General features: G+C 44.4%; 1 protein-coding gene across 5 annotated transcripts in view; it reads left to right on the plus strand.

Annotated features, from left to right (window-relative positions):
• Positions 1–25837, plus strand: part of Rapgef5 (Rap guanine nucleotide exchange factor 5) — a 237618-nt gene that overhangs the window by 206586 nt on the left and 5195 nt on the right. For all 5 annotated transcript variants that reach the window (XM_076551566.1, XM_076551568.1, XM_076551570.1 and 2 more), the window contains 7 exons: positions 1266–1388; positions 3387–3565; positions 10678–10768; positions 13512–13562; positions 14866–14953; positions 19264–19328; positions 24029–24083. In XM_076551566.1, the coding sequence (XP_076407681.1) occupies positions 1266–1388; positions 3387–3565; positions 10678–10768; positions 13512–13562; positions 14866–14953; positions 19264–19328; positions 24029–24083 (652 nt within the window). The remainder of the gene's footprint in view (positions 1–1265; positions 1389–3386; positions 3566–10677; positions 10769–13511; positions 13563–14865; positions 14954–19263; positions 19329–24028; positions 24084–25837) is intronic.

The following is a 25837-nucleotide window of genomic DNA, read 5'->3' on the forward strand; positions in this document are numbered from 1 at the left end:
CCTGCGGTTCTGCCGTTAGTCCCCACCCTGGTGTTTTCTCTGAGTCTGTGTCAGTGTCTTGTCCCATCCGAGCAGACAATCCCCTGAGCAACCCTGGCTTCCCCACCTCAGCAACACAGAGTCTGTCAGGGTCTTCTGACACTGGATCCCACACCCTCTGTGGGGGTGGGGAGACAGCTTGTGCTTGGCCACCCTCAAGGCTGTCAACCCCATGGGGAAGGGGGTCTGTGAAGGTCTTCTGTGGTTAGTTTTATTGGTTTGTGTTTTAGCAGGAAACCTTTTCACAAACATTATAAGTTCTAAAGTGACATGTTCCCCATGTCATTTATTTTTGCCATGCTGGGAAGTGACCCCAGGAACCTCATAGATGGTAGGCAAGCATAAACATAGCCAATGCCCATTCTTTTTTTTTTTTTTTTAATCATTAGCTCTTTCACTCTTACCCTTTAAATGAGAAAATGTGTATTTTAATTAAAAAATCAATTATTTTAAGGAAAATACTGAACTGTTTATTTAATAACTTCAAAAGTGATGTTAGTTTTAAGGCTGTGTTAGCAATTTAATAGTCTCATTCCAGATTTTGAAAGAAGTGCTGTTATCAACCTCAGAGTGATTAGCCACCATCTTCATGACGGGGGGAAAAAAAAAACATTTGTTACATAGAATATATTAGCTAGCCACATGCGCTCTAAATAAAATAGCTTTTATTTTTATTTCATGTTAGATTTTTTTCACTTTCCAAGGGCATTGTAATAAAATGTGTAAGCATGTGTCTGAGATGAGCCTAGTAAAGCATGTTTCCTGTAAAAGCCATGTCTGTCTTTATTGAAGTGCTCTATGACATTTCTTTTGTTTGTTTTTATACTAACCCTGCTGGCACATTAATTCATACCAGAAGCCAAAGTGATTCCAGGGCTTTCACTTTCATTATGCTGTCTGTCAGGGCTGTGTTTTATAATCAGATTTGTGGGTGTGTGGATGTGTGTGAGCTTGTGGGGGAGGGGGAGGGGCAGGCTAACTGGATGATGTGTCATTGATCATGGTCTACTGTTCCAGGGCTGTTTCCTACATTGACTGTAACTCACTGACGGTGACCAGAGCAGGGAAAATATTAAGCACACTCAGAAAGGATTACATTTCTAATCTGGGTTTCTAGAGCCTCCCTATGGGCAGCCACTTAACTGTGAAACATTGGGGAACTACTGAAGATCCTTTTGCTTCGGTCTGTCTATTTAGAATCCTTTTGCTTCTGTCTGTCCATTTAGAATCCTTTTGCAGAAAATGAAGAATCACAGCAAAGGTCGATGAGGATTTTGGGAATGAACACTTGGGACCTTGCTCTGGAATTAATGAGCTTTGATTGGAGTCTGTTCAACTCAATCCATGAGGTAAGCAGGGGGTGAAAGGGTGAAGTTGATAATGTTGCTTTAACTTTTAACTGAATGGTTTTGTTGTTGTTGTTGTTGTTGTTGTTGTTTTGAGACATTTGTGTGGTGATATAGTTATGCTAGGATAGGGTGGTCTAAAAGCTCTCTGGAGGAGTTAAAATGTATTGAAAATCTACCTCGTTCTGGGGAAGTCAGAATATGTATCATGCTTTCTTTGTTTCTTGTTCAGTCATGTGCTTGGTGTGAGGTAAGTGTGGACATGCTGGGTTTATATGCACAGACACCTGTAGGGAAGTGTACGATCTGTGGGGATGTGATTGTATAGATTTATACTGATATATGATGCTGTAATGAGATTGAAGAGTAATTTTACCTTGGTGTTAAGATTTCACATGTACATCCATCCTTTTACTTAGGAATATTTCATAAATTTGCCAGGCAGTGGTGGTGTACACCTTTAATCCCAGCACTTGGGAGGCAGAGGTAGACAGATCTGGTCTACAGAGCTGGTCTTAGGACTGCTAAGGCTACCAAAGAAATCTTGTCTTGAAAACCAAAAAAAAAAATAAAATTTTATATTTCATAAATTTTAGAATGTGCTATGAAACTTCCAATCCTATCTTATAAATTTTACATTATTGTGTATGGACGCCTCCCTTGGGGACAGATTATAATGTTTATAAATTACATGCTAGGAGCAAAGTGCTAATGACATCTTGGTGGTAGCAGGTCTCACAGGAACCGGGAGAAAAGAGGCCACAGGTCTGTACCCATGTGGTGCGCTCATCGTGCATGGCCTTTCCTTTTGCAGGGAAACTATGGCTGATTTTTTTTTTCAGCCATAAAGCCTTTCATTCTACAATATCTGTTAAATTTGTTCATATTTTCTCATTGAAACATTTTAGCATTATAATCCGGTTTGCACATGGTATGAACTCGCTCAGGCTGGATGACTTGTGTCTTCAGAAGTGCCAGTCAAGTGGGATCTGCCTCTGCTTGTGCGGGACTCCTGAAGACACATGCACTCAGTTAAAAGCAAACCTCTCCACTTCTCTGTCTGGATTACGCTAAACAGTTACTGGTCGTGGCTTGCATTGGTGAACTTTTGCACTCTGCCCTTATTTCCACTTTATTTCTGCTTATGATCTTATAATGTCTTTAAAACACTGATTCTCAGAGGGCATCTGCTAAGGCCAGAATCGATAGCACCACCGGAGGACTTACTAGAATTACAGACTTCCAGAATCCACGCACAGGCGTGGTGGTGCCCACCTATAGTCCTCTTTACTTGGAAGGCTAAGGCCAGAGGATCAGTAGTCCACAGGTTCAAGATCAACCTGGGCAATGTGGTGAGACCTAGTATCAAAGAATGTTTTGGCCCCTCGTAGAGTACTAATCAGAAATGGGGGAAGAGGTCTAGTAATCTGACCCTTACCAGTGCTCAGGATGCTTCAGAGGACCATTCTAATAATCCGTAATCTGTTGGCTCTGATGTGTGCCAGCAAATGAGTGCCATATTTAGTGGCACCTTTTAAAAGTCCTGTGATTTAGGGATGGAGAGATGGCCCAGAGGTTAAGAGCACCGACTGCTCTTCCAGAGGTCCTGAGTTCAATTCCCAGCAACCACATGGTGGCTCACAACCATCTGTAATGAGATCTGGCGCCTTCTTCTGTATACATAATAAATAAATAAATCTTTAAAAAAAAAAAAAGTCCTGTGATTTAAACTTTATAATGTTCCAGACTTTATACTAGGATGTCTTCCTCACATTCTGAAAAAAAGAAAAAAATTGTGTGTGTCAGGATTCTAGGCAAACATTAGTGAACAAAGTGTAGCTGAAAACTAAAGGTAACCTAGCTTGAACATACTACATAGCTATCTGCTGTATTTTCTGTCAACGCATGAAGAATGTGGGTGTGGCCTCTCGAAACCGCTCATAAACTGATAGAATTTTGCACCAGCTTGACTTGAGCTAAAAATAGACATGTTTCTTTCAGCAAGAGCTGATCTACTTCACGTTCAGCAGACAGGGAAGTGGGGAGCACACAGTCAACCTCAGCCTTCTGCTCCAGAGATGCAACGAGGTCCAGCTCTGGGTGGCCACGGAGATTCTGCTGTGCAGCCAGCTGGGCAAGCGCGTGCAGCTGGTGAAAAAGTTCATCAAGATTGCTGCTCAGTAGGTGTCTAGCGGTGGAAGTAGTGTTGTTTCTCTTGTTTCCTTGAGAAGGTATTGGTGGTGGTTTGGGGTTTTTGTCTTGTTTTGTTTTATTCTTTATAATGATAAAAAAAGGGTTGGAATATAAAAATTTATAGAGTTAAGTGGCCAAATGATTGAAAAGGTCTGTTTTTGAATATTTATGTCTTTGCATTTGAAGTTTTCATATCTTAAAGTAAATGTCAAAATACCAGACTCAAGCTCTGAGCTGTCTGCTTAGTTATAACCAGGCAGTGAGCACTTATACAACATGGCTGGTGGTACTGCCTGAGCGCAAGGAAAATGAAAGATGGCATGTGTGTGGTGGGGTGTCACGGACAATCAGGGGCATGCTAGGATCTCTGTGAGTTCAAGGCCAGCCTGGTGTGCATCGTGAGACCATATCTCAAAAAACATATAAAAGTAAATCAGATAAGACACATCAATTAAGAAGAAAAAGTACCTGGTGCCAACCTCTGGCCTCCACACAACAGAGAACAAAAGAGAACACACACACACACACACACACACACACACACACACACACACACTCAATGAACATGTATATATATACATTATAAATAAATTTAGGATTTTTTTACACATATGTCATTTTGGGAGACATTGAGGGTAGAGTAATTGCTGTTTGTCCCTCCGTTGTTTGAGACATTTAGGATGTGAGTACAGACTCTGAAATTCCCCACTAGTCAAAGAAATCCATTCCCCTGTTAGGTAAGACATGAAGATTCGTCTTTACATAGGTGGAAGTTACTTTCTGATGTGGCCTGCAGCAAGAGACAGAAGCAGCAGGCTTTGGCAGTCTTATTTCCCACGCATCCTTGTCCTGTAAGGAGGCTAGCACGCAACTTTAGTAGAACGGTGCTTCATGGGGGAACTTGTGCTTGAGCCTGGGGTTTACTGCCATGCAAGTATATTGTATGTTTAGCCCATTTTACGTAATAATTCAATCTTTTATAAGTAATTTTTAAAATACACCTGTTTTTGAATATTATTTTTCATTAGACAAACTAAGTTTACTTCAAACTTGTTTTGACTCATTTCAGGCTTGACTTTGACAACATACACAGAAGGCTATATAATGAGGGCTATAAATTGGTCTCTCCCTCCAAGCTTGTATCTGTAAATAAATTATCTTTATATTTAGCATGACTGCCCATTAACTTCTGTATCTTAATTATATTTAACAGTTTACAACGTTACTAACTCTTATAAGATTGGGATTTTATATGAGCCTTAAAAATATATAATTCTTGAATTAAAGATTCTTTAGTGTCGATCTTTAAACTATAAATACAGTCCACAGAGAAAACAAGAACTTCATTTTCCTGATCCTTTTATAACGTTCTTTTACACAATGCCCTTTTTTGTCTTTTGGTTATTTTTATGACTTGGTTTCAGAACAAACCATCTTGTAAGCCTGGTGTTGCTTCCTTGGTCCAATAAAAGGGAGCTGGGATGATTGGCTGAGGGCTCCGTGAGCCTGGTTGTTTCATGGGTGTTGCTTTAGTGTATGTAGACAGCATGGTCACCTTCACAGTGGCAGTGAAGTCACATGGTCTGCTCTTCCTTTAGTCTTAGTGAAGATGGTGGCTGAATCACGTGGTTGTTATTCGCTCCAAGGCGAGCCCATCGGGTGCCCACCCTTTTCCTAAATAAGAGTTGATTTCAAGTTACATACGTGGTATGCTATATCAAATTAATTTTATCTATACATAGACTTTTTAAATCACACTCAATGAACTTTTAAATTCTAAAACACAGAAAGTTAAAGTTTCAACAAAAGCATTAAATAAAATCAGCAAAGTGGGGGGGGGGTAGAGGGGGGATTTAGAGTTAAACACTTTGCCAATTGTAACCGCTGTAGAAATAGTTTCTTTGTTCTCAAGCAGAGTGTCTTTTCCTGGCTGTTCTCACCCCCTGCCTCCCCACTTTTTTTTCCCAAGACAGGATCTGTCTGTGTAGCCCTGGCTGTCCTGGAGCTCACTCTGTAGGCCAGGCTGGCCTCAAATACAGAAATCCTCCTGCCTCTGCCCACCACAGCCCAGCTTGTTCTCCCTGTCAGAAAGTCATTTGGCCTGCCCAACCCTGAACAGAGACTTTGAAGGAAACTTTTAAACAGATATGCTTGGGTCTCAGTACAATAGAACAGCATAAACAATCTTTCCATACCCAAAAGAAGTTTAAATGTCTGTAAGTCTGAACCTAGTGATCTATATATCCATAACCAGTTTGTATGTGTCTGCAGATGAGAGCAGAGAACCCGAAATGAAATGCTTTTACCTCTTAGCTACTAAAGATAAAAGCAGGATTTTCTAGGTTTGGGAAGGCATAAACACAAGTAAAACAGAAGTGTAAGGTAAAAAAGCTCTGTGCTGTCTCTGTTAGGAACAGATACAAGTCTGGAGAATTGGCGGCCAGCAGGCATTCTGGCTCTGGTATGGTTGTAAGTCAGAGCCTTGAGAAAGATTAAAGTGAACTGTGAATTTTATGGGAGAGGGGCCTTGGACCATGCTGCCATTCCTTTCAGCATACGGAGTTAGGTATTGGAAATAGGAAGCTCCAAATCTGGGCCAGCAGTAGCTGCTTGTTCAATGTATATTGAGGCCATATTTTCATTAAAAGGCAGAGCTCTGAGAGTCACCAGGTTCCTAAGTTGAAGCTTCTTAAGTTAGCCCTCAGACAGGCCAAAGGAGTGTCTTTTGGTACAGAAAATATGGAACGCATGACTGGGCTGAGAACCAGGGTACAGACAGGGGCCAATGTCCAGTGGAGTAGAGCATCCCCTACATCTGGAAATGACCAAATGCCCCTGGAACATAAGGGGTGACCCCAACATATACAATCCCAGGGTTAAGGAGCCGTGGGACCAATGGAAAGTTGTCAGAACAAGTGGTCTCCCCGCCAGGAGAAAGCTCCTGTGCCTTACACCAAGTAGGCCCTAAAAAAGTTTCAGTCAGCTGAGCTACAGTGGTCCCCAAAACCTAACTAGGGCACCTCAGAGTTAGGTCCATGGTTAGCAAGTCCCAGTGTTTTTCTGGTTACATGCATGTTCTGGGGGAATGCAGCATGGCCTCTCACCTAGGTCAGACTGTGTCAGGGGAGACATGTGAAAAGAAAAGGCTGCCTGAGAGACTGGTGGCCCTGCTGGGGCTTGAGCTGCTGGTAGGCTGGTCTATCCCATCCTGGGTCCTCAGCACCACTGTGAGGTTATTTTTTAAAGGGAGAGAGAGAAAGAGAGAGAGGGAGGGAGGGAGGGGAGGGAGGGAGGAGAGAGAGAGAGAGAGAGAGAGAGAGAGAGAGAGAGAGAGAGAGTCAGAAAGACAGGGGAGGGAAGAAGGAAAGGGAGGAAGGAAGAAAGGAAGGAAGGAAAAGAGGGAGGAAGGAGGGAGGGAGAGAAGGAAGAAAGGCAGGCAGGCAGGCTCGCTCCATCTGATCTTGGGGGGACCATGTTTATTCATGGTGAGGGGGCATCTTGTCACCCATGTATGTGGATGGCCAAAGTGCCTACAGGGGATGATGGGATGCAGTCACTTACAGGGATGGAAATGGGCAGGAATGACTTTTGTAATCCTCAAGGGAGGCTGGGAAGTTTAGTCCTTCAGCAGGAAACTGTCATTAATACTGAGTTGTTTAGGGCATCAGGAGAAGGAAAATAGCCTCTACAGTTCAGTGTAGATGCAGCCATGTGGGATTAACTACATGGTACCTGATATGGCTAAACCTACAGCTCTGGAACCCATAGGGGGTGAAGGGGGGCCAATGTACATGTCAGCCCGGCTTGTCCGCAAAGTGCAGAGTGATCGCTTACTGTGTGTGTGGATCTGGGTAAGACTTTGTGGGAAATCACGCTTCCAGCTGCAGGGTGCTTCTCTAGCTCCATGGGCGGCTCTGGAGAACAGAACAAGGAAGGGCCTGGTATGGATCTGAGTCTGTCCTGGCCTGGAAGAAGGGGAGGCTGAATCTCAGGAGTGTGGGAATGGAGAGAGGAAACACTGGTGAAAGGAAGAGCGTTCGCTGCTCTCTTAGCGTCCTGGGTAAGGAGATGGGCTTTAGCAGGACATGCAGCCTCTGTGGATGTGATGCACCAGGTGGAGCTGAGAAGGAAGTTGTAGGAAACTGGCTGGCAAAGGCAGGTACGACTAAAAAGGCAGAACGGACCCTTGGAAAGTCTGTGGCCAAGACACTGATAGGCTCTGAGTCGCTTTAGAAAAGCTCGCCTGGAACTGGCCAAGAGACTGAGGAAGCTCCTGTCCGAGGTCCACTGTGATTAGGTGGAGGAGCAGGTTAACGGGTCTATACCCTGGGCTGACACTTTCGTGCTGAGTGAGGTTTTTTGTTAGTGGTTTTTAGTAGCTTTTTGTTGTTTGTTTGCTTGTCTGTTAACTCAGCCAGTGTGTTCTAAAACGGGCTCTGAGATTCCTGACGGTGGATTTTATGGTTCAAAGGTTTCTTAGAACATGAGTTAGAGGGAGAAATAGGACACCCATATTCCAAGAGTAAAGTGGTACCACCCAGCTCCTTCCCCAGTATAAGATTGGATCTAACCTGGGGAAATGAAATATATTCATGTCTTCTCCTTATAGTTCCCTGCTCCTGAATTATTTATGATACTGGTCTCTGTCCTAGCCCATGGAACAGAATGCCAACTGAAACATAAAGTTAAATTCCCTATAATCACACTGTAGGAAGAACCAAGGGAAAACAGCAATTTCCACAATCATGAAGTGTTTTCCCTGCCTAAGGCATCCGATTTACATATTCATGTTTCCCTCCTTCTCACCACCCCCCATCCCCCACCTCTGTGGATTGAGTGGATTTTCTTTCCTCACACAGACAAAGGAATGGTTGCTGGACTGGAATGCTTAGTGTCAGACAGCCTGCTCTTATCTCAGAATGAATGGCCCATGGTAACAGGATTCCAGGCCCAATTGGCATCTAATTTCTGCTCAGAATCAATTTGCCTCATTCGGAAATTGTGTCTATATTAATTTGATTTCTTTTTTTAAAAAACAGATTCAGATGTGTGTGTGTGTGTGAGAGAGAGAGAGAGACAGACAGACAGACAGACAGACAGACAGAGAGAATTTTGTGAATAAAATGAAGCTATGTGGACCAGAAGAAATGGTATGTGAGTGAGAAGGTAACCGATAAAAGATAGAAATCATCTAAAAATGTATATAGATAAATGATGCTGAGTGAAAAGGCTTCATCATGAAAAATAATAACCATTTACCTAAAAGTTCTTGTTTTCAGTTCCAGCACTTGCTCTGTGCATGGCTTGCTGTGCATTAAGCCATTGGATATACACAGTAAAACAAATGAGTAGATATGTGCTCCAGCCTTAATGAGCTTCTTCTCTGGTGGTGGCAGTAGCCTGTAGGGCCTCCCTTGTGTGGGAGGACTCAGGGGTGGGAGGAATCTTCTGGCAGTGGATTGGGACGTTCTCACTGACAGGAGCTCCAGCAGAGGAGCTGGTATTTCAAAATATTACATCAAGAGATGGAGCTAACTCAAGCTTTTCTGGCTGTTGTGAACTGTCTGTAGTGTAGAACGAGGGAAGTGAGCGGCAGAAGAGAAGTGGAGTCAGTACTGAGCCTTGGACAGCAGAGAATCTCAAAATAGTCAGGGCAGGAGGCCTCTTCCTTCAGTGCGCCCGTGGAATGCCATGCAAGGCCTGTTGGGGTTGTGGAAGAGACCAGAGGAAGAATCAGTAAGACTGGTCTCCAAGGGCCTCATACCTCAGATAGGAACTGAGGGCTGTACCGGAACTGGACAGACGTGGGGACCAACCATAGCAGAGGAGGCTTGGTAGGGATGTGCCTGCTGGACACATGTCTCCACATGTCTTGTGCTTCGTGTGTGAGGACAACAGTATCTTTCCAGCTTCTCCCTTCACAGGGAGAGAATTTTCTCCCCACCTTGGAGTCCAGGTACAATTGGACCGGAGCTATGTCTGGTTCACAAGCCTGACAAGACCTGCCAGAACACACAGCCCAGTTCTTATTCACTGCAGTGCCACTAAAATGTCACAGCTTTGGAAGGCAGCATATATCGGAACCTGGAGCTGGCAGACGTGGTGGTACAGCTTCCTAGCACTGTGAAGCTGAAGCCAGTCTGAGCTATATATATAGTAAGTTCCGGGCAGCCTGGGCTACATAATGAGGCTCTGTCTCAAAGCAAACAAAACTAAACAAATAAACCAGAAGTAAAAACACTTCACGTTTATAGCTTTTGTACCATCATGTCATAGCTGGAAGCCCAATGAAAAAAATCACAAGTGAAAAGTTTCATAACAAAGATTCCCATTGCAGTATTCTGTGTAACAGGAAGAATTGAAACTAACAAAGTCTACACTAGGAAAACTAAGTTAAAAAATTATGAAACGTTCTTTTTTTTAAGGCTAGCCTTGAACTCTCATTGTAGTAGAAGGTAATCTTCTTGGACTTCTGAATCCACTGTTCACCCCCAGTGCAGGGATTACAAAAGTGCTCCATTTTATTTTCTTACTTTTATAAATGAGAAATATGGAACACTGTCCCACAATTTATGCCATATACTCAGCTAAATAGATGATAGGTGATTGACAGATAGACAGACGACAGACAGACAGACAGACAGACAGTGTGGTGTCCATTTTGTTGTTAGGAAAGAATGTTATGATGTCTGGATGAATGAAAGAACTTAGACCCGTGAGAGGTGAGAGGGATGCATCAGCCAGATACACAAAAAACACAGAGACTCGAAGCTGAGGAGAGCTGCAGAAACAGTCCATAGTGGGTGCAGAGAAGTGGACACTTCAAAATACGATCGCGGAAATCATGAATGTACACAGATGAATGTTAGAGGGGGAGGGGTCTTCTGCAGTGTCAGGAAGGATTTTCTTGGGGGCAGAGAGGAGCCCAGGCACCGTAAGTTCTTTCTTTTGCATTAGAATCAGTTGAGGCAATCATACCTCTCCGTGGACAGTGACAGGTCTGTGGCTGCAGCTGTGTCCCAGGAGTCTCGGGGTTTATCAGCGACTGCCCACTGTTTGAAGGAACGTTTTCTCAATCCCCACTCTCCTTTATTCACAGCTGCAGAGCTCAGCAGAACCTGAACTCTTTCTTTGCTATCGTGATGGGGCTCAACACTGCCTCCGTCAGCCGGCTGTCCCAGACCTGGGAGGTGAGCCTGGGGCTTCCCGCTGGGAGTTGGGGTGCGGGTGTGGGGCAAAATGAAGCACTCCAGGGGGAACTTGGACTAGAAATAAGTAGATTTAAGTGGTTTAAATGAGACAAATTCTGCTTGACTAAAAGTATTTTTAGTAGGACTGTGACAGAGTGATAGGACCTATTTCTATTAAATGGTCTTTTAAATGATCTTTAACGTGGTTCTCTCAAATATCTGAAAAGGATTTTTGAAAAATTAAATGCTTTAAATTTCTCTTTGCCCTCCTCTGCATTCCCTGAAGGCAGCTCTAGCTCCGTGCTGGCTAGTCATCCTCCAGTGGAGCGAGGTTTGCACAGAGGTGAATGGAGTACTGGCCTGAGTGAGGGGGTGCATACACCGATGAAGTTAGGCTCCAGTGCCCCCCACTTGCAGCCTTGGCCGTCTTCACACTGGCATGCATAGCTTTTCAAAATTGCCAAAGTAGTGTTGCATTCTAATTTTCTTAAGGAGGACTTTCTGTATGTAGAGAAAGCTTAAGGCTTCTGTAGATGCTGAAGGCTGCTTGGGTTATGAGCTGCAGGAGGGCCAGTCTAGTTGACCCATAGCTCTGGATGGTGTGTGAGAAGAACCAAACCAGGAGAGCCAGAACCTAGCCGGAAGCATCAGGCTATCTCTCCTTGGGCCCCATCCCTGCTCTCCATGGGCGTTTGTTCCCCTTGCTCTGCATCCCTGCTGACTGGCTCCCTCACTCTGTGTCCTCTTGCTCTCCCTCATCCTCTCTCTAACACTCCTGTCAGCCTCCTTTGGGCTGTAGCCTGTGTGGTCCACTGTGGTCTCCTTGGCCTGTCCTCGTCCAGCCTCTGTTTGTGTCATTCTCCCTACAGATTCACTCCTTTTGAGTCAGGTGCTGTGCCCAGTGGAATGCACTGTGCTGACCCAGGGGGTGGGGTAGTGCTGTCCTTCAAGGGGATCCAACAAAAAAGAAAAAGAAAAAGAAAGAAAGACATGAAAGGGCTGCCCTCTCTGGTTAAACAAACAAGAACATTCAAGATTAAAGGAGAGAGCAACAGGAAGACAAATGTATAGCAAGGATCTTCACAGAATGGAATTTGAATTAAACCTCAAAAGAAACTTTGATTTGCAGAAATAATTGAATTACATTTAAAAAGCTGAATCAGCATATTGACTACCTACTGTGGTCCACACACTGGAGTCCACACACTGCCTCAGTGCCACACAGAAGATGAATACCCGAGAACGTTGTGATAAAGGACCTTTTAAAGGACCTTCCTCCTGGCCCAGCGGGAGGGAATAGAGATTCTCTTCCTGTGGTCAGAGCAGTGGAGAAGACTAATAAGAAGCCTGGGTGGCAGGGCTCTGGAGGTTGAGGAAGAAGTTGCTGGTAGATGAGGCTGGGCATCCCAGCAGAGGCGACCACGGGTCTCAGAGTCAAAGGAAAGTGATCGTGTTATCAGAGAAAGGAAAGAAGAGTAATCAGAGGTCAGCAGATTTTTAAGCTGAACTGATGATATGGTCTCTATTGCAGAGACTTAACCCTGCCATTATACTGCTACAGCCGTACTTGATGAATGAACGATGGCCATGAGCATGTTCTAGTCGAAGGCTCATGGCTGATCTCTGTCTAAATGTTTGGTTTTAAGCACATTGAGTTTGAGGTGCCACTGGGACGTTCATGAGGATGTCCAACAGACTAGGATATGGCTCAAGGAAAGATGGAAATTTTTACAGAAGTCTGCTTTTTATATTTTATTGATTGGGGAGCAGCCATTTCCAGGTAGATTAAACTACTTACTACAAAGAACTGAGTTAAGAGTCAAAATTATCACATTGAAAAATTAAGTTGTTGTAAACGTATCATCATTGTTTTGATTCAGTTTGGAAACGCAACCTCTCTGGAATATCTTGAACTTCGTTGTTAATGTTAATAGCCGAAATCTGCTAAGCAGCAACTATGGACAGTTGTACATTTATTTCATGGGTTGTTGCTGAAGGCCAAGACCAGAGAAGGTGCAGATTCACACTAAACACACAGCTAGAAAGGGGCATGAGCAGGGGCAGAATTCACAGAGCCTTGGTTAGTCAGCTTTCTACAGCAGGCCACTAAGGCAGTGTGAAAGGCTCTGTGTTTTCTCCTGCTCTTGTTAAAAGCAGTCTGGCACATTGCCAGGTCCCTTCTCATGGCCTGAATTTTCACCTGGGAGGGCGGCACCAGCACACATTCTGTCGTTTTATAACCTCCTGTTGCTCTTCAGATTCAGTGAGTCCGTCCTCTAAAGTGCAAGCTGAATCACCTAAGGTTTTCACCATCTTGTTATCTGGTTTCTGTTGTGCATGCCCTGTTGCCATTTATATAGAAAACATCCCACCAACATTGTTATCTCCCACTTGGTCAGGCTAGTAGAAGGATGAGCACATTCATCAGAGATGTAACACAGGACTGAAACCTGTGCTCACTAAATAACCACCAGTGTGTAGAATGTCTAGCCAGCTGGATTCCTTTGTCTTATGGCTGCCAAGATATTTTTAGCAACATAACTAACGACGGTCATGTTGAGGGGATGATGAAAAATTGCATAATGAGACGAAATCAAGGTAGAGCCCCACGACAGGTGTTTATGCTCAGAAATGTGTCATGAGTAAGCAGAACTCAATGCAGATGTCCCATTGTGCCACTTCTCAGAACAGCTGCCTTCTATGACCTTTGTGGTTGCTGACTATGGTTTTGTTTTGTTTTAAGAAAATCCCTGGGAAGTTTAAGAAACTTTTCTCTGAACTTGAAAGCTTAACGGTAAGTCAATGGGACTCACTCTTCAAACTAATGTTAGTGCTGTTTCCTTCTGTTCTTCATGACATCAACGCCTAAACTGACTGCTTGAATCTAAAAATTACAGTTTTGAGCTGGGTGTGGTGATAGAATCCTAGTGCTTTGGGAGGCTGAGGAGGGAAGATTGCAAGTTCCAGGCCAGCCTGGACTGTGAAATAAGACCCAGTCTTAAAAATAAATGATGCAATAGGCATGATAACATGGAAGAGGGGGAAAAAATCTCATGGGACCCCAACTCTAGACAAAGAACTACAGGCAACTAGAATATACTGCGAGTGGAGAAATAGTCTCCCCAAGGGAAGACCCATTTGGTTGGTTGTCCAATACCAAGTGATCAGCCCTAAAATCATATAGATGCAAGGAACGTTATGCAGCTTGAGCAGGTTATATTTACATTTATATGTTTGGGAATACACACACATATATAAGATGTTTTATACACACACACACACACACACACACACACACACACACACACACACACACATTTTGAAGTAAAAGAGGCCATGAATTTGGGAGAGAACAAGGAGGCAGGTTCAAGAGAAGGGTTGGATAGAGGAAAGGAAAGGAAAGAAAGATAAAATTTCAGAATTTTTTAATTTAAAAATTTAAGGCTAAATAATAGATGGTAAGTAGGTAGGTAGGTGGATAGATGATAGATAGATGGTAGATGTAGGTAAGCAATGAAGTATAATATCCACTGATGCTGCCTCCTCTCCCTGTGAAGCCACATGATATTTTCACAAGGCATTTTCCGTTTCACAACATGAAAGTAGGTGATATAAATTTGGTGAGTAATTAGTGTGCTCTGCATTAATCTTTCCTCCGTTACTTATTGCTTCTTAGGTTTACATATAAGGTCTGTAGCTTGTTTTAGCATTTGGCGTGGTCTTTGTGTTCCAAGGGCAGTTTCTCTTTGCAGTGCACTTTAACAAAAGGCTTTGAGGTTACCTCATGGTAGAAATTATGCAGAGGAAACGGCACTTGAAGAACCTATTTGAGGAAAATGATAGGGCAATCAAAAGGTGCAAGTCTCTCTTACAGTCATCTCCCATTATTGTAAACCAATAACTTGAATTCCACACATTGCCTAGATTTCCTCCCCTAATTAGTGGGTTTATTCTCCAAGGAAACCTTTATCCACCTCATTCTTAGGAAGAACCTATCTGTATCTAATCATGTTCGAATTGTACAGCAGATGTAGATTGAGCATTGCTTCTATAGTGCATTGATTTTTCTTTCTCTGTGTGATCTGCTTTGTTGGCAGGATCCTTCCCTAAACCACAAAGCCTACAGGGATGCATTCAAAAAGATGAAGCCGCCAAAAATCCCTTTCATGCCCTTATTGCTTAAAGGTAATGATTTCCTATCTGTTATGGTATGCAATGTCCTCTTCCAGAAATGTCTCCTTCTAACTACAGCAGACTCTCAGTTAATATCTTATAGTAGCCTCAGCTTTTATACCCTCTATATTTCCATGGAATTGTTTTTCAAATACCCAGTTGTTTTTTAAACGTCTAGAATGTATATTGTACTTGAATAGTGTCAAAGCATTGTCTCTAGAAACTTGTGTGTTTAAACTGCTTTGTTTCTAAGCCCCGCATTGTTTTCTTTAATTCCATGACATACTTAAATAAGAATAAGGCTAGCATACAGAGCCCAAAGGGCTAGCAGTGTCTGTGCACATCCAAGTTTCAGAAACAGCAGTGCACAGTGTACTGATGTGTGAGAAATCCTGTCATCCGACAGAAGCTATGCAGCACATGAAAATTGGTAGAGTGTTTTTTCTGTCTCCAAGAAGTGGAATTTAGCTGGGAAGGTATCTGACAGCCCGTTCACCACTGAGCTCTCTTCCGTAGCACACACACAGTTCATGTGAAACATGCCAGTTAGACTTGCTGACGTCTCAGTGATCTGTCAGACAGGGCATCAGTGGGAGGGAAGGCTACTGAATCTGGCCTGAACTCCTGACCTTCTGTGTACCCCAGGGAAAGGGAATTGGGGGGAAATGTTCCTTGGCTACATTTTAATTGTTCCAAGGGGTTTTGTAGAAAGACGCCTTCATCCAACCTCTGCCTCTCAGAGATGATGTCTACAGAATCAGGTTCCTTTGGCTGGCCTCATCATTGCTGACTGACATGCCTGGCCATCCTCCCCAACTCCTCCCACTTCCATCCCAGCTGAGTTAAGCTGGCATTTCCTCCTCTGCCTGTCCTGGAGGACTACAGTGTCTGTGCCTCTCTGAAGACACACATTAGTCTTCCTCGATTGCTGTGAAACAAGGAACTGATGTTAGGACAATGGAGGGGTACACAACGTAATTTGTGCAGGCTGAGGAATCTTTTCAAAACAAGTGAGTAAAGTAAGGAGAGACTGAAATAACAAAATTCTAGTTTAAAGGTTTATTTGCTTTCTTTTTGTACTTGTGTTAAGATACATTTATACAGGCTCATAGATACTGTTGCAAAGTGCAGTGCTTTCAGCTGGAGGGCAAGTGGTGACAGGTGGAAAGCAATTCTTGAAATTATTTAAACACAAATGGGAACTTAGAACATGAGCAAATGTGTGGGAAAGGAATTGATTTGAATGAGAAAAACCAGAAATAATAAATGCTTGCAAGGCACTGTCTTCCATTAAGTGTCCCTTTAAACTTAGAAAGAAGCAATTCTGTCCCTTAGTGCTTCAGAAACCTCATGCAGTTGAGGCACTCACTCACCTGAGCGTGCATGCCACCTTCTGCTCTGATGAGTCTAGACCATTTGGTGGCAGCAAAACAAATTTGCTTCTGTTCTGTTGAAACTACATTCACTCATTCCAGAAGAAGCAGTAGAAACCTTTTTGAGTTTAAATAAGCACTTATTTTTTTCTTTTATCAGTATTATTATCTTTTATTTAAAGCTTTCATTCTTATCTGGAATAACTTCCAAAGAAAAATAAGATGATGGTTGAGGGTGTAGTTCAGTTGGTAGAGTGCCGGCCTCGAGTGCAGGAGGCATTCAGTCCTCAGCTCTGCATAAACCAGCCATGGTGGTGCAGGTCTAAAATCCCAGCCCTCCCGAGGTGTCACCAGATAGATCAAGAGTTTAAGGTCATCCTCAACTACAGACCCAGTTAGAGACCATCCTGGCTACATGAAACCCCATCTTTAAAAAGAAAAGAAAAATACAAAAATGTGTATCATGGCTACTAGTGGACACTTTAGAAATAAACCACTTTAATTCTTAGGCATTTTAATTGAGTAATTATTTGAACTATTTTAGAGTAACTATCTTAATATTTAGTGACAACTCTTCCTCTCACTTCTGTACCTTCTAATTCAAGTTACTTTCCATTAGAAAATGGGAAGAGAGGGTGAACTCAGGGTCTGTGTGTGCAGGAAGGGTTAGACCTCCCATGGTCCCTGTGGTAAGTGGTAGCTCCCCGTGAGAAACCCTCAGGTGCTGAAGCCTTTCTTCTCCTCGGCTTTCTGTTCACCAGTCCCTTCTGTACTTCTGCTTTCTGCAGCCCACACTAGCATGAGACACACGTGTGCACGTACACACACACACACATGCACTCACACACACTCACACACACTTACACACATGCACTCACACACACACATACACACACACACTCACACACACACACACATGCACTCACACACACTCACACACACTTACACACATGCACTCTTACACACACTTACACACATGCACTCTTACACACACATACACACTCACACATATACACACCCACACACACATGCACTCACATGCACTCACACACACACTTACACACATGCACTCTTACACACACATACACACTCACACATATACACACACACATGTACTCACACACACACACACATGCACTCACACACACACACACACACACACACACACACTCCTGAGTAGAGCACCTATCCCACCTGCTGCCTTCAACAAGCCCTGAGAGCCTGAGGGGAGAGATGAGGTCAAGTGGGAAGACATTCAGGGAAGGATGTGGGAGACAACTTACAAGTTGCAGAGGCGACTGGTGTGGCAGAGGCTCAGCAGGTGGACTCTAACCAGAACTGAGAGACCAAGTCTTTCCACAGCCTGACGCCCATGTCTGAAGGACCCCGCCCTCCCTACCACTGATTCCGGCTCTGCCAATGGCACAAGCACGATTGAGCTGTGACTGTCCCTTGGGCCCTTGTTTCTCTGCTTACTTCCTGCAGCCGCCTTAGAAAGCCTTCGTGCGGACCTAGTGGGTCAATTCATGTAAAATACCTGAAGCTGTGCCTGATAACACTGTCACTGGCCATCGCCATCCTTTGGAGCATGGGGTGGGGCAGGGGGGCACCGGCCGCTAAAAGGAACCGGTGAGGCCAGGCTCCTAGGCTGTGTTTCATGGTGGCTGAGTGAGTGCACAGTAATGTTGCTGGGTACAAAATGTAAAAACGAACTTTGCCAGCTGCTCCTTTTGAAATCTTGTGTTGTGGGAATTTCTGAAGGCGAAACCATGAAAAATAGTAAGCTATTGTGTAATGAGTTGTGAATGGTTCTGTGAGCAGCTGTTTGTAGAAATCTACAAAGGATAAAAATGTCACCACAGCCAGCCATACTGGATGCAGGGACACCTTGGGGACAGGTGTAGCACAGTGTGTGTTGCCTGCCGGGGGCCCTGGGACACAAGCTCGCAATGTTGTGGTCAGGTTTCGGCAGCGCCTGTCTCAACAGCTTTGACTGAATTTGTGTTTCTATGTTTGGTGGTCTGGGTCTGTTGCTGGCGACAGCAGGGGGATTTACATGTCCTGTGAGTTGAATGATTGGTACTGCAGTCCCTGGCCGCAGAGATGCTAACGCTCCCTTATGCACTGCCTCATCCATTTTTGTATGCCAGAAATCCCCAGAGCCCCAGATGCTAGCTTAATATGTCTCGTTCCCAAATCTTCACCTCTTGAAGAGTCGCTCTTTCAGACAAAAGGAGGTTTCTCTTTTAGCATCCTCAGCTACATCTTTGGGACAGTGGGAAGACCCAAGCCCTCACCACTAAATGCAGGCCCAGCCACTGAGCTGGACCCCACCCAGCACCTTGGTCACTTAAAACCTAGTGAATCTCAAACCAGATTTAATTTCCCTTTTCCCAAAAAGCAATCCTTCCTTCTGCTTCCTTTCCTGTTTAATCTTCCTAGCAATGCTGTCTCTCTCCCCAGTCACATCACTTCTGATACACAGGCTTTGGAAACCAAACTTTTTAATTTCTTCATGTTTTTAATGTAAACTTGGAAATCTGAATCTAAACTGTTTTAACTAAAGAAAGTCCCATTTACACTGGCTAAAAGAGGTGTTATGCAAATATATAAATACTAAATCCCTGTTGCTTATGAATATTTATTTATTTTCTGCTCAGTCTTTTGACCTGAAAAACATAATGGATCAATTAAATTATAAAATAACATTAGCTGATATCACCCAAGTTAAAATCAACTCTTCACTGTAAATGCAAAATATTTCAGGAAGGCTATGCTGCCCCCTAAACTTTATTGTTGTACAAGTTTAGTTTCAAGCCACCTTGTCAAATATGTGGCGTAATTCCAAAATGCTTAAGGAAAAAAATCATAAATTGCCTTGTTTCTAAACAACTTTGTTGTTTCAGGATCTCTTCCTAATAGTATATTTTTCTTGTTTTTAACTTTCAGATGTAACATTTATTCATGAAGGAAATAAAACATTCTTGGATAATCTTGTCAACTTTGAAAAGCTGGTATGTAAACTTCATTGCTTCTCCTTTTTCCTCTCTGTAAGGGAAGTGCATGTTTGTCTTTCCTGCTCCAGGAAGCAAATGGTCGGTCGGTCGGGTACCTTTCTCTGCTGTGCACAGAGTGACCTCAGGTCTCTGCTGCATGTGTGACAGTGTCATCACTAGGCTGGCACGACTTTGAGGATCTGCCTTTTATTCTTTTAAGTAGTATCTCGTTAGCTTAGCACCGGTGACTGGGTAAACATCATGGAACCAGGTATAAAGGCATGAAGATGCTGTCAGGAGCAGTTCCCACAGTCACAGCTCAGTGACTGCACAAGCATCCCAGGATGCCCCAGGGTAAACCACTTTAAGTCAAGAAAGTTCTCCCAGATAGCTGTGTCTGTCTCTCAGAACCCCAAGCTTGGATATGCGCCTGAGATTCATGGGTTCTACAGATGAGGGGAAAGGCCGCCTCCTTATTGGCCTCTACGGCAGGACCTCCCCGCTGATGGATGCAGGGACCTGGTCAGGCCTCTTGTGTGCATTCCTGGGAGGTTTCTCCCTAACCACCCTTCCAGGACAGTCACAGTTTATCCTGGGTGGGCCCCTCGACCCTTCTGCCCTTGCACCAAGAAGAAGCTATCTACAGAGCTGAGTGGGTCTGAGTGGGGGCCCCATAGCAGTGCCCCACACTCAGCCTAGTGACCAGAGGAAGGCATTTTTCTGACAGATGACCTTTAGTGTCATAGATGAAATGTTACATCATGGTCAAAGGTGATCCCAGCACTCCTCTCTAGGGATCCTCCTGACCTTTGAGTGACCTTTTCAGTGATGACAGGGAATTTGCATGAGCTCTTTCAGGAGCCATCCCTATGAGACTGGAGTCAGGCTTCAGAGAAGGTCAGTTGAGGCTGAGGCCCCAGACCAAATCCTGTACCAGCTGTTTAGAGAGCATTCAGACTGAAGTCTCCAAATGGTGTCTGGTGTCTGACCTTGCCTTCTTACCTTTCCATTCTAGTCGCAAGGCCCCAGGACACACAGGGGCTGAGGCACACAGGAAGAGTGGAGTTAGCTCCTACCCAGCACCCCAAACCCGAACCACCAGACTCTCTCAAAGATAGACATCCTCCAGCCTCGCTCCGTAGTAGCCCTTAGCAACTCGGAAGGTGGCGGCTTCGGGACAGTTATTTTGGGGAGTTGAGATGCAGATGTGTTTTATTTCAAGTCTCTTTCTTTCTCTCTGCCCTGAATATTTTAGAATCAGAGCTTGGTTGTTTCACATACTACAGTGAAACCAACATGGCCGGCAATGGGAATGTGGAGGGATTTTCATCTTGTTTTGTATTGTTCTCTCATTCCCCAAGGACCCCAGCCTGCCCCTTAGCAACCAAAGTCTCGGTCACTAGAATTCTCAGCCTAAGCAAGTTCATCTCCAGAGTTTGGCATTTATGAATGGTCACAGGGATGTGAAGCTGTTGGTCAGAACTTGCTTTGCCTCCTGTCCGATATGTCTGTTTCAAATCACCAGAAGAGCGTTGTAGGGCATGTGTGAAGATCTGGGATGTACCATGTCACCTGGCCTGGACGTCTTTGTGGGTCTGAGGTGTTTTCCCCTCTGACCCCGTGGGGAGGTAGGAAGGCCATTGCGCTCCTTAAGAGCTGTTACTCTTCAGAGCAGGCTGGGAGCTGACCTTCACCCTAAGGCCAGCAGTGGCCTGGCTCCATTCCTTGTGTTCCTTCTCCTCAGATAATGTCACAGCATGAGAGAACAGTTCCAAACAGGCTCAAACAGAAGAGCCACGAGAGGCTTCAAGCTCTTTCCACCCCCTCCCTTTCTTCATTGTCTGTGGTCTTTTCTTTCCCCCAGCTTCAGTGGAGCCCAACAGTAGGCTGACACAAGGTATAAATACCGACTCCACTACGTCCATAAGAACATTTAAGAAAACAGCATGGAAGCTGAGCCTGAGTCTATAATCTCAGCACTCAGGAAGCTGGACTAGGAGGGTCAGCCTGAGGTACATAGTGAGTTCCAGGCCAGCCTAGGCTACGGGACAAGATGCTACCTCAAACAAGCAAACAAAATACAGCAGATCCTTGGCCACCAGACACCTACTGGCACATCATTCCTTGAATGTATGCATGCGTGCGTGTGTGCATGCAGTGTGTGTGTGTATGTGTGTCCTGGTCTATCACTTTCCACCCCTGAGAGAGGGTCTCTCCCTGAACCTGGAGCTGAGGTGTGACCAGCATGCCTCCCATCTCTACTCCCTGTTCCCGTGGTGCTGAGGTTACAGGCACATGCATGGCCATGATGAGCTCTTTATGTGGGTTCTGGAGAGTTGAATTCAAGCCCTCATGCTTGTACTGTAAATGCTTTTGCTCACTGAGCCGTTTTCCCCAGGCCCTTGTGTATCATTTCCAAAGAGAGGAAACCACAGTAAAGATGGCCTGGTCCTCAAACCACTTGAAGAGCAAGTGGCTCTTCAAACTCAGCATGCCTTGAATTGACCCTCCTATGTGAAAAAGACATGAGATTAGAATTTTTTCTCAGAAACACAAAAATCAATTTCATATCATACTCGGGCCAGGATTCCACTCAGGAGCTGGAGCATCTTTGTAGAGACAGTATTCTTAGAGAGTGTCTCTTAGCAGAGGACAAGGTTTCATTGAAGCTGAAACAGGATCATCTTTCACAATAATAAACCAATGGGACCTAAGTGAATTAGCTTATGAGCAGCCAGTTCCTCATGGTGGACGTTAACTTCAGCCAGTCAGCAGATAACTCGGTGTTGCCTTTATCTGGCTGACACAGGCCTGCACATTAAATCAGACCACATGCAGATCCAGAAGTGCTCATCAGGTGCAATAAGATCCCCATTGTTCCCTGGCTGAGTTCCTTGCTGCCTCAGCAGCTCCAGATGTTTCCACCTCAAGCTATGAAATGTTGAAGGAGCGGAGGGTTCTATCCTCTTCTTTTGTCCCCTGACATTACAAGCATGATCTTTGATCGTGTCTGCCTCCCGTCCTGTCAGAAAACGCAGAGATGGGAATCAGGACTGCGATCTCGTGCTGCACTGAGCCTTATGTCAGCCCAGCCTCTCAGTGCTGCACAAATGTCACAGGATAGGGATCGGCGTGACGCCACAGACTGAAACAACGGAAAATCTGTCCTGGGAATTGGGGTAGAATTTGGGGAAGGAAATGTAACAATGCATTCACACAGACGTGAGTCAGGTCTCATTTCCTCTTCAAATGCCGCCTGGCTGCCCCACTGGACTCTCTGCTATGGAGGAGTATTGAATGAGTCGAACAGTAGCCAGGATAATTTAATCAGACTGTCGAATCCTAATAGCGTTTCTGTCATCTCGTTGGATTTTAAGTGAGGACGTTTTATTGTTAGCATTATTCTGTTAGCAATAACTCACCATTTGTCATCTCTGGGTGCTCCTGTGTCTGACCTGTGCAGGCAGGTTGTGAAGACGGTGCTTGGAGGACCAGATAATGAATTGGTGTTGATCCTTAAATAATGAGATATTTGGGTTTTGATTTGAAACCAAGTAAGGAGTTCCTGTCATTCTCCGGAGAATAGGATCTGCTATGACAATGTTGTTAGAATATTCTGGCAGCTGTGTAGGAGGAACTATCCATAGTGGAAGGTAGTTCTTCTAAAACACTAGGTTTCCCACCATTATGGAAAAGTGAAAATAGCAGAGTGAGCTAAAGGACTATTGTGAAGACACAGGTATGAGGTGAAGGGATCTTGTCCAGGCCTGATGGCGTAGGTCTGTGACCCCAGCTACTCAGGAGGCTGAGGCAGGAAGATTGGGAGTTCTAGGCCAGCTTGGGCAAGCAGGTGAGACACTCTCTAGAAATCTTAAAAATAAAAAATAAAAAAAAAGTCTGGGGCTGAGGTAGCTCAGTGGTAAAACACTTACCTGGTATGCACAAGGCCTAAGCATGGTCTCCTCTTCCAAAGGCTCTGCATTTCAGATAACGTTAGTCTGGGGATCAGTGAGGAACTAAAGGAAGGAAATCAGAATACTAAAGACAGTATGGAAATATAAGTGAGAAACAAAATGGCCTTTGTAAAAATGCTGATGTAGACACTCTTCTTCCACGAGTCCTTCATGTCCCACCATTGTTTGAGCCCTTGAATCCGCAAACTCTCTGCCTCCATTCAGGACATGCATGGGAGCCCATAGATGAGACTCAATTAGTGGAGTTGCCAGCTGAGCATAAAGAGCCCCTGGGGTTGATCCCCAGCCCTGTAACTGGGGCGGTGGCGCACAGGTGAGCCTGTGTCCTGAGTACACAGTCTTCTGGTGGTGCCTGATTCGGAGGAAGGTAAAAGTCCCAGCAGTGACAGTAACTCAGTCAGTGTATGCTGTACTCAGAAGGGGGGTCTCAAAAGGGTTTCACGAGGAGAAGGCAACACCTCACCTTCAAGGAACTCACAAGCAAACGTGGACAGGAAGTTGGGGGCAGCAAAGAAAGCATGTTCTCCTGTGGTTCAGATCGTCTCCACTGTTTGGGAGCCCCTGTTTTTGCTGACACAAACTCTGCTCTTGAATAATCCGAGATTAACATAATCAATTAAAATCGTGTCCAGCTCCAAGCTGAGCTCTTTGCTTTTTCCCCAAAGCGCTAGGCTGCCATCAGGCCCTGCAGGTGTCACTGCCTCCGTGGTCCTTCATTGCCATTCTTTCCCTTCTGTCTTTCAGCACATGATTGCAGACACTGTCCGAACGCTGAGACACTGCAGAAGTAACCAGTTTGGTGAGTGATTGAAACTGGGGTGGAACGCATACTGACTTCTCAGTGATACTGACGGTGGCCGTTCAAGAAATACTTAATGACCCTAAATTCAAACAAATTATGAAGTATATGTATCAGTGTGCACGCTTTATTTGTATTCTAGATTTTTATTGTGCTCCCTCACTTTGGAATGTAGAGTAAGACAAGATGTGGCAGATGATCGCCCCCTTGTGTAAGCAATCAGACAGACAAAAGTTCACCCACCCACCCCATCCCATCCCCACTTTTGCTTGCCTAGCCTCTCAGATTTACTGATGAGTTTAGCAGCATGGCCCTGCCTCTAGCCTCCTTGCTAGGAGACCTTCCTGGAATAGATCTGTGGTTCACTACGGCGCCTGAAGTAGTCTTCCACTGTTTTTCTTCTCTTCAACCCAAACTTCCTATCAGTTGAAAAAGGTTTTTTCTGAGCACTTTTGTAGAATCCTCCCTGAGACGACATATGCAGGGATTTTTTTTTCCATTTTGAATCTCAGTTATATCTACCCTGTGTTTAAATGATGTTAGTGTTTTGCAAGAAGGGAGGAAATTGTCTTGACAAAGTGGCAGGAGATTTTATCTGGACAGCAGGATGCTAGTGAGCAGGCATCCTTTTTTATTATTATTATTATTTTATTAAGAGATTTTTCTACTCATTTTACATACCAACCACAGATTCCCCTGTCCTCCCTCCTCCTGCCCCCCAGCATTCTCCCCCAACCCACCCCCCTTTCCGGCATCCTCCAAGGCAAGGTCTCCCATGGGGGGTCAGGAGAGCCTGGTACATTCAGTTAAGGCAGGTCCCAGGTGAGCAGGCGTCCTTAACCCTTTGGTGCAGAACCCAGAGCCAAGGCTCAGAGAGGCTAATTCATGCAGTCCTGGCTTCTTTCCCAGCCCATTGCTTTGACCTGTGCTGATTCTGCAGGTAGAAATAGTAATTTTAAAAGAGAGAGAGAGAGAGAGAGCCAGCTAGTGGTGGCACACCCCTTTAATCCCAGCACTCGGGAGGCAGAGGCAGGCAAATCTCTGTGAGTTTGAGACCAGCCAGGGCAGTTATACAGAGAAACTCTGGAGACAGAGACAGAGACAGAGAGAGAAGAGCTGGAAAGATGCCTTTGGAAGTTAAGAACACTTGCTGTTCTTGCAGAGGACCATGGTTCAATTCCCAACACCCACGCGGTAATTCACAACCATCTGTAACTCCAGGTCAAGGGGATTTGACATCTCCTGATATCTGAGGGCTCTTACATGTGTATGGTGCACGTACATACACTCAGGCACGCACACATATAGATGAAATAAGATAAATACAGTTCAATTATTATATATCAAAGATGAGCAAGTGGTGGGAGTAGACTTCAAGTAATATATCTTCATTGCAATTTGTTTCAAAAATACTGCATATATAGAGATTCAGAGCCCACCACCAGAGAAAGTACTCCTAACTATTTGGTATGCGTGCTTTAAATGCTTTTTCTATAGTGTACTGCTCATGGATATCACTATAGTGGATAGTATCTCCCAGCAAAGCCAACTGGGAACTGAACCTCCTATATGTGTTATGAAGTGGAAAAGGAGAATTATAAAATACAGGACCTGATTTTCTAAATATTCAATTCAGTGGACACCACTTGAAATGCACTTCTATAAGTTTTCATTAAGCCCATGAGCACAATGCAGTCATAATAGAGTGGCAGTGTGACCCCAAAGGTCCTTCAGATGCCCAGTGCACGTTCACA

Source organism: Peromyscus maniculatus, chromosome 14 (assembly GCF_049852395.1).
Source record: "Peromyscus maniculatus bairdii isolate BWxNUB_F1_BW_parent chromosome 14, HU_Pman_BW_mat_3.1, whole genome shotgun sequence".
NCBI classification, from domain to species: domain Eukaryota; kingdom Metazoa; phylum Chordata; class Mammalia; order Rodentia; family Cricetidae; genus Peromyscus; species Peromyscus maniculatus.